This window comes from Zalophus californianus, chromosome 15, assembly GCF_009762305.2.
Source record: "Zalophus californianus isolate mZalCal1 chromosome 15, mZalCal1.pri.v2, whole genome shotgun sequence".
NCBI lineage: Eukaryota > Metazoa > Chordata > Mammalia > Carnivora > Otariidae > Zalophus > Zalophus californianus.
The window spans coordinates 86,878,218-86,896,638 of record NC_045609.1 but is presented as its reverse complement, the minus strand read 5'-3'; the positions used below and the strand labels follow the sequence as shown (position 1 = coordinate 86,896,638).

At 56.8% G+C, this 18,421-nt stretch overlaps 1 protein-coding gene across 1 annotated transcript in view; it reads left to right on the top strand.

Moving 5' to 3' along the window:
- The window catches only part of TCERG1L (transcription elongation regulator 1 like), a 191,613-nt gene extending 189,185 nt beyond the window's left edge, over positions 1–2,428 (top strand). The window contains exon 12 of the mRNA XM_027596504.2: positions 1,590–2,428. Coding sequence (XP_027452305.2) covers positions 1,590–1,746 — 157 coding nt within the window. The 3' untranslated portion in view covers positions 1,747–2,428. The remainder of the gene's footprint in view (positions 1–1,589) is intronic.
- Positions 2,429–18,421: the final 15,993 nt, after the last annotated feature.

Below are 18,421 nucleotides of genomic sequence, written 5' to 3'. Positions count from 1 at the left end.
CCTTGCAGACAGGACCTCTGCCCACCCCTGACCATAAAATGCTTAGGCTGCTACCCACACAAGTGAAGAAAGTAACAAGCCCCTGTAATTCTCATCTTGGAAGGAAGAAAGGAAAAGGGGTCTTAGTTCATTTGGGCTGCTTAACAAATTACAAATACAAAACCAGGGGCCTTAAGCAACACAGAATTCTTTCTCATAGTTCTGGAGGCTGGAAGTTGAAAACAGGGCTCCAGTGGTGTGGGGTCTGGTGAGGCCCATCCTGGCCCCTGGACGGCTGTCTTCCCTCTGTGTCCCCCCATGGGGAAGGAGTAGGGGGCGATCCGGGGTCTCTTTTGCAAGGGCAGTCATCCCCATCATGGGGGCGCCACCCTCATCCCCAGGGTTAGCACCTGGGGGTTAGGAGAGGCCAACATATGATTCTGGGGGACAAGTGCCTTCCATCCACAGCAAGGGGGAAAGAGGGAAGAAGGGAGGAGAGCACAGGAGAGAAGTGATTTCTTTCTGAGAAGCCCGTGAGCAGGCAGGACCCCAGCGTGTGACCAGGGGGACGGTGACACTGAAGGAGGACGAGGGGGGTTGGCGACCACAGGGGGTGAATCTGGGTCCTCACAGCCCTGTCCGTGCAATCTTGTTGTTCGGGTATAAAAAAGCTAGTACATTATAATCATTCAATATAACAATTTAATGTCCGCACAGAATATAAAGGTCTCTGCAAAGAGAAATGGGGGAATCGGAGGGTGGCCTGGGCCAAGCACAGCCCGGGGGCCGCCTGCTGCTCAGCCCTCCGGGGCCTGTTCCTGCTGCAAGCTCAGGCCAGGGAGGAGGGGGAGCCGGGGACCCAGTGCTCACCAAGGCATGCTTTTTCCCAGCAAGCGACGTCCCCTGCTTGCCCTGAGAGCCGCCCGACCTTGTGTCGGACTCCCTGGCCCCACAGCCCTGGATCCGTCCGGCCACTGGGCCAGACATTTGGGACCTTCAGCGGGGAACGAAGTGGATAGCAATGCTGCCAACGGAGGGGGGTGGCAGAGCAAATGGCACAGTTAGGGCCTCCCGTGGTGGTGACCACGACAAGGGCCGTGAAGGACCCTGTCTGTAGGGCGAGGTTCCCCGAACAAGACATGCCGACTTCCAGTGGTGGTGCGTGCAGAAGCAAGGGAGGGCATGAGAGCCAGGGACAGCAGGGGACCCATGTGGCCAGGGCAGTGGTGGGCGCAGGTGGGCGGTGGCCAGCTCCGGGTGACGGAGGCCGAAGAGGCAGGAGAGTCGGCTCACTTCCAGAGGGTGAGATGCAGCCCTAAGGGAGTTCAGTGGGGTCAGGATCCTGCCGCTCCTTCCTGGGAGGTGAAGCCCATACAGGAGCAGGCGGGGCAGGTGTGAGAGGCCCACAGCTACGGCCTTCAGTCCGTTACCTGCCCCACGACCCGCCCCGTCCCCGGCCTGCCCCACGTCCCGACCCTGCGGCAGAATGACAGCCAGGTCTGGTGGAAGGAGCTGTCTGCCCCCTCAGGGGATGCCAGCCGGTGGTGTTCAGGGAGCGTCAAACCCACCCCCGGGGCAGGGGGCGTCTCAGGAAAGCTCTTGTTTTTCAGGACCACATTTAAGGAGTTTGCAGAGAAGTACGGCCGGGATCAGAGGTTTCGACTTGTTCAAAAAAAGAAGGACCAGGAGCATTTTTTCAACCAATTCATCCTTGTTCTTAAGAAACGGGACAAGGAGAACAGACTCAGGCTACGGAAAATGAGATGAGTGTGTAAGGAGTGCAATAAGGCAGGTGCAGAGCGGAGGGGGCGCGGTGAGGGGGTGTGGGTGTCCGCGCGGCCGCCAGGCAGGGACTGCGCGCAGTTCTCAGAGGATTACTGTTTCATATTGAAGCTCTCTTTTGTACGACGTTCCGAGTTTGATGCATTTCTAATTGCCATGATAGGTCGCTCCCTTAATTGTTTTAATTATGCAAATTACTTGTAATATATACAAATTATAAATCCACTGCAGGTTTGTAACTAAGCAGAAACATCTATAACCATCTCCCAGCATTTCCATGAGTTGAGCCAATTATCTGAAACTTTTCTGAAAACTTTTGTGCGTTCCTTCGATTCTGAGCTCCTTACGCGAATGTGTTAGGTCTCGGTCCCGTGTTCTGAGTAGTAGCAATAGGATATTCATCATCAATCATAGTGACAACCGTGAGCATTTCCACACGTGGACCCTGGACCCCCTGCAGGAGTCTGAGGGGGATTGCCTCATCCCCGAGGGGCACCGGGCCCGGAGAGGGTGGCTGCACTGTCGGAGGTCTGACTTAAAATGGAATTATTTTGTACAAAATCATCATATTAATATTTGAGTTATTTTTATTGTATGCCCAGAGTTTGCATGAGATTTTTCTCATCATCTTTGTATAAAAAGAATTTTAAATTTTTTTTAATTAATAAATATTTTAAACCAGTGTGGTTTTGTGGGAAGACTTCTAACACAATCTTCAGCGGCAAAATTGTCAGCTAAGACACTCTGTTTTGAAAGATTCATAAAAATGTTTGTGAGTACACATAAAGGCTGAGTATGTACAAACAAAAATCTTGCTTTTCAACCTTCCAGGTCTGGGTGGCGCAATGCTGGTAACACCCCAGCTAATTCCTCGTATTCTCTAAATTGTTGCGTGTTTATCGTGTGGTTTACTGAGCATCTCTTCGGAGGGACTGTAGTTGTCCCCGTGCACGGTGACACCAGTTCTCACCCGCCTGCCTGGTCCTCGGACAGTTCCACCACACGTATTAGGACGTAACTGGGCAAGGTGGGGTTCTCTCTTTGGGGCACACCCTGGGCTTGGCACCAGGGTTGTTAGCTTAGCTTCTGTGTTGGTTCTGGGTGCTGGGGCCTCGCTCAGGTCCAGCCAGGACCCCTTGGGGTTGGACATCCAGGGTGTGAGCAGGAGGCCGACACCAGGAGGCAGACCCTCCATGAGGCTCCAGTCTGGAAGTAAGAGACCGCCTTGTAAATTGAACAGAGAATTTTTTTTTTCTTTTTTTTTTGGTGGGCAGCAAAGCAAGGTTTGTTGAGTGACAGTGAAGCAAAGTTTACTGAGTGATAGTACAAAGCTCCCAAAGAGGGAGGGGACCGGAGAGGGTTGCCCAGCACAGAGAAATTTAATGGAGAGAATTACTAGTTATAATGGGGCATTGGAGTAATGAGCTTAGTGACTATAGATACTGCAGAGAACCTGCGAGCAACAGCTCTTAGCCCCAGGGCCGTGCAGAGATGGGGCGCTTGCTGGACGAGGTGCAGCCATGGCTCCAGGAAAGCTGGGACCACCCCCCCGCCAAGTGTGCTGGGGAAGTCTCTCATGTGGCGGTGTCACACTGGATGCCCTCTGCCCAGCAGCACCCGAGAGATGTCAGGCCACGAGGGGGTGTCGCTGGCCGCCCGGGCCTCAGCACCCTGAGAGATGTCAGGCTTTGTACTATCACTCAGTCAACTTTGCTTTCCCTATCTCTGTGGGGGAGCGTGGGCTATACTGAAGGACAGTTCTGTAAACTTTCCTGGGAGAGGTGGTGGGGCCTGGGCTACGGATCTACACTGATTTGTGGGCTGGGCTGGGGTGGCCCACTGATTGGGGGTTTGGAAGGCATAAGATTGGCATCACTGGGCGATGAAGAGATTGGGGGACATGGGCAGGCACAGAGCTGGGAGTCTACATGGGCCCAGGTGCTTCATACGAAGCTCTGATAACCAGGTCACCAGATGGGCAGTCCTGGGAATGTCAGGTGGCATCTCCCTCGCCACCTGGTTCTTGCTCAGTGTCCGACACAGACCCCTTTTCATCCCATGAAATCCTCGCATTGTTAATGGGGAACAATTCATCCTGACAAAAAGGAACCTCTCAGAGGCAGATTCTCCTTCCCTTCCCATCATCACAGTCCAGGCTGTTACAGAAAGGCTTATGTACCACACAACTTCCCACATACTGTCTTCTTGACCAAGACCTTCATTTTAAGGATAGTCATTGCCACAGTAGGTCATGCCCACCAAATCTGCTGCACTCCCATGAACCCTATGGCCCAGAAGCAGCTGACTGGCAAAGCGCTGGAACGGCCTGCTGAAGGCACAGTGCCATCCGTGGGACCAGGCTCTGTAAGGTTGGGTGGTGCCCTGTAGGGGGGTCACCTGTTGGCCTCAAACCAGCTGTCTCCCTGGAATCACAGTGCTTGACTCTGGTCCCCAAAAACGGGAGGTGGGAGCGGCCCCTCTCATTATACTCAATGAACCTCATCCCTACAACCCCAGGCTTGGTGAATTTGGAGATCCTGTTGTCCCAGGGCAGAACTCACCGTCTCGGTCGGGTTCATAGATGCTGGGATCCTGGCCATTTCGACTCCTCATGGCACTGAAACAAGGGGGAGAGAAGGTGGTGGCTGTGCTTGCCGGGGCGTTATCTCAATTCTTGAAGGGGAATTTATGCTTCTGGTGTCTCATGGGGATGGGGGGTAGTGTCAGGAACCCAGGGTGTTCCCCAGGTGCCCGGAGTACCACTCAGCACACAGCTGAGGCTAACCAAAGCCCGAGGGCCTGTGGGGAGAAGGCTGGGGTCTGCAGTGCCATGTTTTTACGTGGATTTTCTTCTCCCTTCCTTGCTCCTATTACCCCATGTGGTAGTCCCTGGGTTTCAGACATGTGACTGAATTAATTCGCCTCACCTCATGAAGATGGGGTTGGATGGTCGGCCATGCCGGGGTCACAAGTGTGGTCTTCAGCCATGACAGCGAGCGGTCTGCAGGCTCCAGGGTTGGACTATCCCCCGACACCCTCTCCCCTGCCCGGTGGCCCCGGAGCCCGTGCACACCATGACGGTCGAGCTTCCTTCCTGGGGCCCAGCCTGGGTGGGTACAGCCTAGCTCGGGCGGGGCGGCCCCTCCCGTACCCACAGCTTCCGCCCGGGCTCCCGTCCTCTGCTCCTTTAGGCCCACGGGAGGCGGCCCCCACGAAGCTTTGTCCCGGGCACTTGGCCGTGTGTGCTAACCTGTAACTCTGCTCCTGCGATCCTAATTGCCCCTCTGTGAAGCTCTGCTCGGTCATTCTGACTGCAGCCCATCTGTTGGCTGTCAGCACGACTTAATCACCACCGTCATCGTTACCAGCACCATACTCAAAGAGCTCACAACGACACAGAATGACACCAGAAACGACATTAGCCCGAGGACGGAGGGGATCATACAATCCCAGCCTCGGTGCCGGAGGAAGGTGGAAAACACCCATAGTCTCAGCGCTCGGAGATACACAGGCAGCCATCTGCCTCTACGGAAATTTCTAGACATTCACCCAAATGTTTGGGAACTTCCGTTTTAGTTCGTATAACCGTGATTTTGAAGCTAAGAAGATTAGATATTTAAAGTTATAGACAGAGGATCCATCGACATCCACGGTCACATTCGTCTCTATCCAGCTATCAGCCGGCAAGCTGTTGGGGATGAAAGGTCAACTGTGGCGGTTTCAGGGAGAAAACCCAGAACCAGTTGGTTTGTTTGCGTCTGTATTCCAAATGCTTGCCCACTTGGAAGACTGCAGAGGTCATTCATTTCTTACGTCTCTTCCGTGAATTTAAGACATTATGGAAGGACAATAGACTAAGATGTCTTTTAAATGATAGCCTTGCTTCATTTTTGTACATCTACCTTTTATTTTAAAGGCCCCCAGGGAACTTGGGTTAACTCTGTCATGACCTCTGAGCTGCCAAAATCCAGCAGGAAACGCAGAGCCCGTCAATCAGTTATGACTGCGTCCAATCAAAGGGCCAACCCAGGGGCGATGGGTCGTTCTGTCGGTGATCCCTGGATTAGACCTCCGTGTCCTAGAGGCCAGAGCCTCCCAGTCTGAGTCCTCAGCCCGACCACCAGGGCCCAGGCCTCCGACCGACCTGTCCCTTTTCTTGTCTCCCCAAGCGTGACGCAGCAATCACCGTCCTCTGGACCGAGCCCCTCACCCAGCTGTCCCGCCCACACTGGCACGGCCACACCTGGGTCCTGGTGTGCGAGGCCCTCCTTCCGCAGTGACCCGCCTTCCTCTGCATCTTCTTGGCAATGCCACGCCTGTCTCTTCCTCCGCCCGAGAGCACTTCTGGCCCAGGGCGGAGGTCCGTTGGAGAGCTCAGCCCCTCCATCGGGCCCTGTGGAGGGTCCTCAGAAGGTGCTGGGCCCCAGGCCCCGAGCAGCAGTGATCCAGATGGAGCTTGTGAGTCAATAAAAAGGACAAACCCAGGTGGATTCTTTCCCACTGGTTTCTTTATCGACGGCTGTGATGAATTTCTTCTACTGGATTTGCTGAAGGTTTATTTCCTTACTGAGTGTTTATTGTCCCTACGGCTTATTTTCCTGTGGCCTCCTTTGAGTGATCTGCTTCAAACAATCCACAAATGACAGTGGGAGAAAGTGGTCCATTTGTCTTTTTTCCCCCAAATACTTAAACTTGGTTTCCATTTTCCCCATAAGGTATTTGAAAGGTGACCCAGTAAAGCCTCCGGATCGCTCCGGAAAGGCTGTTGAGGTTCTGGGGTAATACCTTCGTGGGGGTCAGTGGTGGGAGAAAATGCTTGAAGAGGAGGTGTCCAGAAACACCGCGTGCTGGCTGGGCCGGGCGGTGCGGAGGCGAGGGGGCGGGCCTGGCGGGGGCTACGCGGGAGAGCGGCGGTCAGGCGGTAAGGGGTAAGGGGTAGAGCCTGCTGGGGGGTGGAATTTGAAGCAAACAGAATTGTTTCCATGAAATTTTGGAGATGTTTGTCATGTGATATGACCCCTCTCTGTCCCCACTTTCTGCTCTCCAAAAACTGTAGTACACTTTTTAAAAAAATGTGATTTTCAGTGATCATCAAAGTGATGAATGCTCATTGCAGGAAAGTGAGGAGCCACATGGACAAAGCCTCCGGTGGGCTTCGGTGGCTCTTCCCTGCCACAACACTGAACAGTGTCCACTGCACTTCGGTACAAGTTTGTGGTGGATTGAACCTCCCAAAAACAACCACGCATGCACGCACGCAATCACACACACAATCACACACAATCACACGTACCCTTATTACCACGTGCTGACACTCCTGTCACAGGCGTGGGGCTGAGCAGGGGTCGGTGATATGTCCAGCACAGATGTGGCAGAAGCAATGTGGCGGCACTCGGCAGGCCAGGCCCCAAAGAGGTTACGGCCTCCCCTGCTGGTCCTGGCTTGGGACACCCTCCCTGGGAGCCGCCCCGTCCTGGAGAAGCGCGGATCACACGGGAAGGGCAGATGGAGGTGCTCTGGTCGTCAGGCCTGCCTGGGGTCTCAGGTGACAAGCAGCATCAACTGCCCAACATAGCTTCGAGAGGCAGTGTGGACCCCAAGGGGAGCAGACCTCGGCCCCCTCCACCCTGAACTCCCCAAACTGCAGGCCCGTGGGCAGAACAAAACGTGCCCTTGTTCTAGGCCAGCAGGTTTGAGGGGTTTGCTCTGCAGTGTTGGACTCTGGGACATGCTCCTCTTTCCAAATGACTGTGCTACTTGATCTGTAAGTGATGGAAATATTAATTACAGCAGATAATCTAATGAATGCTCACTCTATGTTAGGCTTCTGTTCCTTGCCTCATTGAGTGTCCCCAACGATCCCCGAGGGGAGCTTTGTTACTGTCCTCAGTTCACAGAGGATCTGAAGTCTGGAGGTGTAAGCAATCTGCTCAAATTTGCCCGGATCCTGGGGCAGCCAGGATCGCACAAGAGTCTGTTTGACTCCAGAATCCGTGCTCCAAACATCCTGGCCCTACCCCCCCACCGCCCCGAGGCTCCCCCGGGACACGTGGGACTCAGCTCTGTGCCCAGGCTCTGCTGGAAGGAAACCTCATGAGCAGCTCACCGATGGGTGGGAGGTCAGCCCAGTGATCAAGCTGTTACTGCAGGTGGAGGAGCCCCCACAGAGCGCTCAGCTGAGTGTGGTGGAGGAGAGAAGGGGGGCAGGAGGGAGGTCCGGAGGCTGAGCGGGAGTGGGGGCCCGGGGCGTGGGGTTGTGCAGGCAGAGGGAACAGTATGCGTGGAGGCTCAGAGGATGGGGAGCAAGATGTGCCCGGGGAATGTCCAGCAGCATTCTGACAGACAGTGACCTCCTCTGGGGTCGTGTTACCCCGAGAAGACCCAGCACCTTGCTCTGCCTTGGAGGCACCAACGCCGAGCGACTGAAACAGTGACGCAGAGCCCTGGGGGTCTGGGAAGGCTGTCAGGCAGATGTCGTGGAGAGTGAGGTCATATTGGTAAACGATCGCAGTCAGTCGTCCCTCTGCTAGCGCTGAGCTCCCGGGAAGTGCCAGACACAGTCCTCCACACAGAGGACACAGACGGGCAGCCACACGGATGGGGCCTTGGCCCTGAGAGCTTGACGTTGGCGCAGGGAAGGCAGAGGCAGAAAGGCAAATGGCACGGTCAGTCTGGGGAGTGTCACCGAGGGGACAGTGGCTGGAGCAGAGGGTCCGGGGACGTGTGCCCTGAGGAGAGCCTGCAGGGGTGGGGCCCCGTCAGGCGCAAGAAGGGGTGGGGGCACATCCGGGACCAGGGCTCTGTGCGGCAGGACACCGGTGCACCTGCCGCGGGGCATGTTTCAGGAAGACTAAACCCAGAGCTCTCTGGCAGGTGTGGCCTGGAGTACAGGGTGCCTCTGTGGCTGCATGGTCAGCCCGGGGGACGCTGGCCGGCATGCTCACCTCTGAGACAGGATCCCCCTCTGCGGGCCCTGGGTCTCTGCCTCTATCCTGGACGGGAGTTGAATTAGCACCGTCCACATTGGCTCTGTTTTCTCCCCGGCTCTGCCAAACCTCACCTTTGCCCTTGTTCTTGAGAAGCATGAACAGCCTCCACCACGCGGGAGCTGAGTCTTCCAGCTCACTGGCCGCTCGCGGGCCGTGACCCTGAACATGTCATCTCCGACCCCTCACAGGGGTAGATTCGCTGCATATTTAACTTGGAAAGTGCATCTGCATGTGGCCTCTGCCCGGCGCTCCACCTCTCGGGATTGGGTCCCCATGTGGGGCAGGCAGCCACCTCCGGAGCCAAGAAAGCCAACGGGTGACTTTAAATCAGTTGATTTCCTGCAGTGGGCCACGGCTCGGCCCCCCTCCTTCCCTGGTCTGAGCAAGCCCAGCGCCCGGCAGGGCAGGAACGTGAAGCCCACTCACGGGACCCTCTCCGGCAACCTCGGGCATGGGCATTGGGTTTTTCAGATGCAGTTTGTGTCGTGCGGTGTGTGATTTGCAGTGCAGCCGACAGCCCAGTCACCTCGCCCAAATGCTCCAGCCTGTTGTGACCCCAGTTTGCAAACCACAAGTGTAAACAGCTGGTATCGGGCTCTGGGCCTCTCCTCCACGCATGAACGTCTGTGATCAGAAGCCGTTGCCGACTCATTCTCTTCAAAGCCCGCGCGCGCATTTGGCTCTGGGCGCTGCTGGAGGAGTCAGCAGACAGAAGTGGGGCAGAAATACGGGAACGGCGCTCCACCTCCATGCCACCCCCGCCCAGCAGAGCTTCACCTGGATGGGCTCTCTCGGCAGCTGCTCTGAAACCAGAGCACACGTTTCTAGGAACAGCCAGGTTATGGCCGGCATGGGAGGAGCTGAGGCAGTCTATGGGGCCACATGGGTGCTCCTGCATTAGCAGGTTGGGCCTAAACCAGAGCAATGGCATTTTTCCACCTTGCCCCCGTCCTTACAATCTCCCAGACTTACTCCCAGGCTGGCCGATGCCCAAAGAATAGCAGAGGGTTACGTTTGCAGCCTTGCCCTCCGTAGATGCCACTCCCTGACCAAGCCACCGGCCTCCGCGTCAGGTTGCAGCTGCCACACTTGGAGAATGTCTGTGAGGCCCCCAGTCCTCAGTCCCGGCATCCCCAAATGCCCTCCTTCGCCGAGCTCCCTGCTCCCCTTCCGGGCCGTGGTCCCAGGCCGGCAGAGCGTCACGCCGGGGTGGTCTGCTCACGCGGTCAGGCCTCCAGGCACGTCCGTGCTCGCCCTCCTGCGCCTGCTCTCCTCCGCTGGCCCCACCCCTCATCTGGGCCGGCATCGGGGGACGCTGGTGACGCCGTCCGTCCTCCTCTGGGAGCTGCAGACACACTCAGGTCAGCACACCCCACGCCGTGGGAAGGTGCCAGCCACACTGGCATAAACCGGCCTGCGGGGGCCGTGTGGCCAGAACTCTCGTGGGACCCTGAACTTTGCCATTTGCTGTTTCTTAAATTTTTAGTCAAGCTGCGGTAGGGAGGAAGGGAAAGTGAGAAGAGAGTAACATACCGTCTGAGCCCTCTTCCTCTTCAGACATGCCACTGAGCGGATGGTGACTGCCCAAGTGACCCTCCTGCCCCACGGAGGCCAGCAGCCTGTGCGCCCCTTCACCTGCTCTCACCAGGGACCCTGGGCTCCAGGTCCCGTCCACAGGGAAGCCTCATGCTGGCTCCTGCCAGTGCAGGGCAGCCCCAGCAGGGGCCCAGATGCGGCAGTGCACGTGGGCTCACGAGGGGGACACTGCCTCTCCAGGGCCCGGAGCGCCCACTTCCCCAGCTCCTCCTGGGCCCGGATCCCCTTCCTCTCCAACTAAACGCTGTCTCCTCCAAAGCTCCCCCCGTCCCTGCGGGGCAGGGGGACGATGGGAACAGAGAGCCCTACCCCGTGCCCAGCTCAGGAGCAGGAGAGCATCCTCAGACCTAGTGCTCTGCATCCGACGACGCAGCCCGCTGCTCAAACCCCAGAGGCGGGGGTTTAAGGCAGTATTTCTACCCGTGGGTGTGTTTCCATCAGTGCGTGAACACCTGCTCCCCCCGCACTATGCGAACACGCCGAGTGCCAATTGGCCAACACGGTGTTCACTCGGAAGGGACGCTTGTCTTTTCATTGTGGCCTTGGCTTTTCTCTGCTTCTGCTGCCCGGCCGCCTTCCCTGTGACTAGTCCCTCTAGGAGGGGAGTTCACTGGACACAGCTCGGCGCCGGGAGAAGACTTTCTCACCCCCGCCTCCATGTTCTGTCCCTGTGCCCTGGAACGGGGAGGGGGGTGCACGTCTAGGAGGACGCAGAGTGAGGGCCAGTTGGCCGGGTGCAAAACCATTCTGAGTGTTTTCACTTCAGTCAAGTTAGGCTGAATTCTCAAGAGCAATGTCCCCCTGGCATTTGAGGGATATTGAGACAGGGGCTGGGATGGAGCCCTCTGGGTGCCCAGTGCCCGATGGGGGAGTTTGGAACAGAGCAGACAGCCTCGGCAACGTGGAGATGAGCCCGCCGGGGACAGCTGCTCCCTCCTGTCCCCGCCGAGGCTGGCACCGATGGGCGTGCCTGTGGACACGCGTGTGTGTGCTGTGAGTGCACGTGCATGCGCACACATGTGTGCTTGGTGAACAGCGTAGCCCCAAACAGTCCCCCTTCGTTTCCACCTTCTGTCACCCGCTCACCCCTGCACAGGCAGTCCTGCCCTCGGAGGCCGCGGGACCATGAACGTCTCTGAAAAATGCTGGGGAACATTCAAACTTCTGATTTTCCCTGTGCCCTTCCCTGGATGTGGGACCTGGTCTTGGCCCTGTGTGGACGGTCATTTGGAAGGTGACCTCTACCTTGAGTGGACAGAATTACAGCATGGCCGTTCCCAGGAGAGGACAGATGACTTCCCCATTCGTTCAGAGAGAGCGTGGCATTGCCGTCCATGGGGACGTCATCTGAGACGGGTGTCTCCTTTTTAGGCCTCTGATTCCATCCACGGGTCCCCAAAGGTGGGCATCCCACATGCTTCCTTCAGTAAATCACCTGCTGGCAAGATGTGTCCAGGAACGAATCACTTCTACTGCCCTCGGGACTTCCTTGACCTCCCCATACCCACACTTAATACCAGCGTTGGATCCACAGCCCCACTGCTGTAGCTCAGACTAGCAGAGTCGAAAGGCTCTCTGGATCCAAATGGCTTTGCAGACCTACGGCCCTCACCTGCCTTCGGCTTTATATGCTGCCGTTTAATATACTGTCTTCCACGACAGGAAAAGGGCGTACTGCTGGGCCGGGTTCTAAGTGCAGAGTGCAGCGTGTCCCCCAGCGTGGCCAGTGCCCTGGGTTTGGAGAAGCCGCTCCTCTGCACGGTGTCTGACCCTTTCCCATCTGAGCGGGCTTCCTTCCAGACAAAAGCGGCAGAGCTGGCTCTGGGCATCGAGTGCTGATGACTGCCAGGGTCAGAGAGAGCACAGCGTAGCTCATGTTCGCTGCCACTAAATTTTGGCTAAATCATAGTACCAGGGCCATAATGGGAAGACATAAAAGAGGGCCACAAAACACTCCGGATTTGGGGGTTTTATTTAGGATATAAAAGAAATATTTATCACAGTCCTACACATAATAAATATTTCTTGCCACATGCATTATCACTTTGCAACTTATGCCATATTTTAGAAATGGAAATGGCCCATAAAGGCCCCAGCGATTCCGCTATAAATGCACCGACATGGCCCAGTGACGACTTGGAAGCAGGACCAACTCGCTCTGCCTCTGCTTCGCAGCCTCAGGCGCGGGCTGCTTGCAATAAATTGTTCCTCCCTCTGATTCATTAAACTCACTCTTCCTCAGCTGCCTGAACCCTGGTGGCCAAGGGGCTCTCCGGTGAGGTCAGGACAGCAAACCCTGGGCTCCTGGCTTGGGAGTCCCTTGTCCAGGTGGGGTCACGGGCTGCCTGAAGACCCCGCCACCACCCCTTGTCGCCATCCGTAGACGGCAGAACAAGTAGGTCACACGTGGCTATGTGGAACAGCAAATACTGAGCCCGTACCAGGTTATGTCCCGGGGGAAAGAGTGGGGCAGACGGAGCCCCTGCCTGCTCAGGAGCTCACGGTGGTGCTCGGGCAGCAGTGGGAAGTTAACCGGGCTGGCCCGGGGCAGCGAGCTCGGGGGTGTGGGAGGACGCTCAAGCGGCAATGTAGCTTCGACGTCTTCACTGCGGACTCTTGCCAGGCATTTCGCTTCAAGGCCCCAACTCACGAAATCCTCACATGGACCCACGGGAGAGGCAAGACCATCGCCCCCATTTTACAGATGAACAAACTGAGTCCAAGAGAGGCAGTGAGCACTTGGCCTGGGACAGAGGCACTGGTAGGCTGCCTCAAAGACCCAGCGTCTAGCCACTGCTCAGTGGGACCCCTATCAGTGAGGATGGCAGGGGACATCTCCAGAGGCTCTGAGCTAAGTACTGTACCTACTCTCTATGTCTCCTCCAGCACCCACCGGACCTGCGGGATATCCTGTTCTGATGCCTTTTGAGGCTCAGGCAGGAGGAGTCACCTGCTCAGAGCCACAGATCTAGCACACACCTGACCTCGGTTTCCCTCCAGGGCTGACGGATGGTCAGCATTGTTTAAACAGAGCCTGTGGGGTCGGAGTCTGGTGCTCAGCAGGTGGGCTTGGGCTAGCTGTCGAAATTCTCAGAAGCTCACCACTGCAAAACAGCAGCTCCCATCCTGTGGGAACCTGCAGGCAGGAGGAGCAATGAATGTGGATGGCTGGACACAACAGGCTCGGGCCGGGCCACCTGCACGGCAGGAAAGCGTTTGTTCGCTCCTGAGGCCCTTGTCCCGGGGAAAGGACTCTCGGGTCTGGCCTGCCCCAGGCATGGCCGGTGCCCTGGGCCCGTGGAGGCAAGGGTGGGGATGGGGGAGGCAGGGAGATGGCAAGTACAGGAGGACAGAGGGTCCCCCCTGGCCAGCTCAAGCTGGGAGGAGACCAGCTTTGCACCATGACTGCTGCATTTAATTGCCCCTGCAGAGGTATTATTATAATCCCATTTTCCTATTATTCAGGCTGAGATAGGATAGAGAATATATAACCTGATTATGCACCATATAATGTATTAAGCCAGGAAGGTCTTAAAATTAAAACATTTAAAAAGAACTATCTGGGGAGGTAGTTAAAATCCATTTAAATCCTTATCAAATAATGAAAATATCTTCAGGAAAAAAAAATCAGCCTCTTAGCTATGTGTTGCCTTCCAACATCATTGTGTTTTTATGTGTTTTAAATTTGTCTTTATAAGTCTAAAGACAAATTTACATGAAAATATTTAGGATTTAGAAGTCCCTTTTGGCCACAGACTGAGCAAGCAGGCTGGTGACAGGGTGGGCTCCTTAAAGGTCATGAATCATGGGAGGGGTTGGTGGCTGTGGACAGAGCGGTGTGCTTGGCCTGTTCACCCCCGTGCACCCCAGCAGACAGGCCAGCAGCACCCCATTCTCCTGGGAGGGCTCATCTTGGCCCAGCCTGGCGGGCCTCCGATTTCCCATCCATCAGTGGATGTGGGTTTGGATTCCCTTATTTCTAACCCTCCTGCTCTGAATTCCAGAATTCTCTGCCAAGGTCAAAGCCAGTGATGTGGGTGACTGTGCCAACGGCTAAACTGAAAGAGCTTCCCTGGGGTCCCCTCAGCGAAGGAGGTGCCCACACAGGCCCCCAGCAGCTTGGGGGTCATGCACCTGCTGGCTTACCTTGTGGACTCTGGCAGCTCACACGGGCTCCTTCCTTCAGCTTCTCCACGCCCTGTGCTCACTTGTTGTCCAGGTCGGGGCCTTGGAGGTGCAGAGACGGGCTGTGCCGGGGATCTGCTTGCCCCATTGACCAGCTTCCCTTCCCTGCTGCCCAGCCTTCAAGGCTGTGGGGCCAACCTCCTATCTCTTCCAGGGGCACTGCCTGCGTTGGCTGAGCCTGACTCACACGTGTCCCCAGCGTCGGCCTCCCCGTGTCACAGGGGCTCAGCAGAAACCTCAGTGCCTGACCCCACAGCCAGCTGGGACTGGCCATCTACGGTCCCAGCCACATAGCACGGGCCCCATCCTGAGCTCCCCCAGGCCTGGGAGCGGATGTGCCCTGTCTGCCCCACATCTGTCCACGCCGGGCCCTAAAACTCAGATCCCTGGATGGCAACCTAGCTCTGGGCCTCCCGAGGAGGCTGCCCCACCTCTCCCTCACTGTCCCCTCATTTAGTTTGGTTTGGTTTTGATTTAGTCCCTACCCTGGTCTGCAGAGGAGGCCCAGCGAGGCAGGGTGACTGTCCACAGCCGGGCCCAGCTGTGCCTGGAGCTCCACAGGTGGCCAAGGTCCCAAGGTCCTCGTGGGTGCCGCACAGTGGCGCATGTCTGTGGGGCTCTGAGCAGCACCACTGGGGGAGTGGATGAGGTCCCCACCCCCGACAGCCCCAGGTCTTGATGAAGCCTTTTGGAAATTGCATGAAAGAATCACCTTCCCAGCCGTCCTGGCACCTAACAGAGCAGTAAGGGGCCAGCCCTGTGATTGATGGGGCCGCCCTGAGACCGTGCATTTCTGGCAGGTGCTGCCCACCCCTGGGGGGCTTCATGCAGGAGCCAGACAGGATGGAGGGATGCGAGGGGCAGGCACACCAGGATGCAGGAACCCCTCTCCTCTGCTGCTCCGAACAAGGCTTCAGTGTACACAGATGGGGAGGTGGGACGCTGGCCCAGGATGAATCAGGGTCTTCACGTGGAGTTTTTCAAACACGTGGAAGATTGGACTGGGAATAATGACCGCTAGACGCCCACACCTCCATCAGGAGCCACCAGACTCTGAAGCTGGGTCCCTTGGGTGCTCCCCTCCTCACGTAGTCCCGTACCTCAGACCCCCACCCTTTGGATTCTAGGGTCAGTGCTAACAGAGGGGTGCCCCCGAGCTCATGCGAGGGGCCACAGTCACACTCCGGGGCATGACCCGGGCCGTGGTGCCGGCACCCTGGTGCCTGCGGGAGTCTCAGCGTGGAGAAGCCCACCCTCGGGGGGCCCGACATAAAGGGGGAGGGTCCCGCTGCCTCAGCCTGTTGCACTGGCCGCAAGTAGCCGCAGGACCTGGGAGCTCTTCTGGGGACCGGCGTCGTGCCCTGGGTGCCAAAGCCCAGACTTCACCTTCGCTCAGAGAAGTCACGGTACTAACCAGCTTTCAGCAAAGCCATGCACGTGGTCGCTGTCCCCAGCCCAGACTGCTCCGTGCTGGTGTCCTCTGCAGCTCGGCAGAAACCCACCATGCTGGGCAGGCCGGGGCCTCACGCATGGGCTGGTTCACCTTTCCTTCAAGTGGATCTCTTGTGCGGTGTAGACTGCTTGTCATCGAGGTGGAGTCTGGTGTGGAGCCACCACCTGGTACCCTGGGAAGACAAGATTCAGCAGGTGCAGACGCGGCCCGTCCACATGAGTGCCCACGGGTATTGAGGCCCTGGCCTGTGCTGCTCAAGGTCAGCCTGCCTTCCTGTTGTTTTCCTGATTTTAGAATCAGCTACTCAAAATATGAATTTATGATGAAAGTCCAATAATGAAATTAGGACAAAATTCACATCTTCAGAAATGCTTATTGATAGCCTCAGCAGAGTCATCATACAAAATATTGATTAATTGAAAAATTTTTTTCTTCTGCAAGAGAAATGCATTGAGAGCTCTCTCGGCCAGCCCAGAGTTAGGAACGCAGGAAAGGATTGGAGTCCGAAATCCCCGGCCCCACAAGCTCGCGTCTCCAGTGGATTGTGGGGTAGATTATTCCGCATCCAGGGTCTGCTGGGCCCCTATAATGTCACGGCCCTTCAGAGTCCACAGGGCTGCCCCCTGCAACTCCTGCACCTGGACGTGAGTGGAGGCCGCCTCCCAGGGTCACCCCGGGGCCCGCGTGTTGCCAGCGCTGTGGTCAGGGCTGTGTCTGCCTGTTGTCGGGGGTGGGAGCCCAGCCCTGGCTGGGAGGAGCCTCTGCGATCCGCGGTAACGCCAACACTCACTCCCTGTGAAGTGCTCAGAGTCGTCTCCCTGTCAGGACAGAAGCCAGCTGTGGAATTCTGGAAGAAGGGGCTGGAAATACCTTGAGAATGGAGTAAAGACAGAGGGAGTGACCTGGAGACAGGGGTCCCATGCAGGGACAACATGGCCTCTGAGGCTGCCTCAGGCCCCAGCAAAAGCAGGGGCCCAGCCTGGTTCTAGTAGAATCTTTGTCTCTGGGCCCCCTCCTCCTTTGGTATAGACAGACTGGGTGCCAGTCCTCAGGGGCCACGGGGGTCCCTTTTGTCTTTCAGGGACACACACAGGGACCTCCTTCCCCTTCCAAGAGAGTCGCTGGAGGCTGAGGCCATAGCCAGGGCACCTGCTCCGTGGGGCTCTGAGGCCGCCCTTCCCCAGAACACCACCCCTGGGACCTCTCCTACAAGATCGGGGCCATCGGGCGATCTGTCCAGGAACACCACCCCTGGGACCTCTCCTACAAGATCGGGGCCATCGGGCGATCTGTCCAGGAACACCACCCCTGGGACCTCTCCTACAAGATCGGGGCCATCTGGGCGATCTGTCCAGGAACACCACCCCTGGGACCTCTCCTACAAGATCGGGGCCATCTGGGCGATCTGTCCAGGAACACCACCCCTGGGACCTCTCCTACAAGATCGGGGCCATCTGGGCGATCTGTCCAGGACTGGGTGACAAGACTGGGCGGTGGGCGCTGGCGCGGCAGGGCCCGGGGGTGTGTCCGTGCAACAACAGCCCCTGTGCACCCTACTTCGACACACCTACACACGCTGGAAAATGCAAGTGTGAGACCATTTGGGGCACAGAAATTATTAAATGCATCATGTCCTTTTGAAATATTAATGTTATTTTGCCATAAAGTTTTTTGTAATGAGCACATAAACATGGAACATTGTGTAGCCGTTGTATAAATGGGATCAAGAGCGTGTAGATCCATGCTGAACAATATTACAAGCATATTTTTCCAGGGGACATGGCTTAGGAGGCGAATGTTTCTGAAGAACCTCCTACTGGGCACTGAAGACAAACCGCGGCCGGGGACAGAGGGGGAGCAGGCGGCAAGGCGGCGGGCAGGGGTGACGGGGCCACAAGGCACTGCCTTGACCAACGGAGGACGCGGCCCTCGGCGATGTGCCCGGAGAGCCTGCAGGTCCCGCAGAGCCCAGGGCGGCTCCAGGCCTGTCCAGCTGTGGCCTTAGCCACCTGCTCTCGGACGGGTTCCTTCCTTTCCGAACAGAACCAGCTCGGACACACCTCTCAACATCAGTGACCGAGGAACGTGGATAATTTCTGTACATATCATCATTCCTTGTTCCCCAGCTTCTACGCTGAAAACCTTAAAGCCACAAAACAGTAAACATTTGTGAGACAAACACTGATAGGCCTATCAGATCCATTTGTTTTGAACGATGTCATGCGTGTGCCCCCTCCCCGTAGGCGCGTATACATACACACACGACCACACACAGCTCTAAGCACACATTTTCCCCTGAGCTATTTGACGGTGAATTTAAGACACCTTGACCTTTTACCGCTAAATACTCCAGCGTGGCTCCCTGAGGAACAAGGGCTCTCGCCCACCCAGCCAAGACCCCACTGTCTGCCTAAGATCCTTCGTCAGTAACTCGATC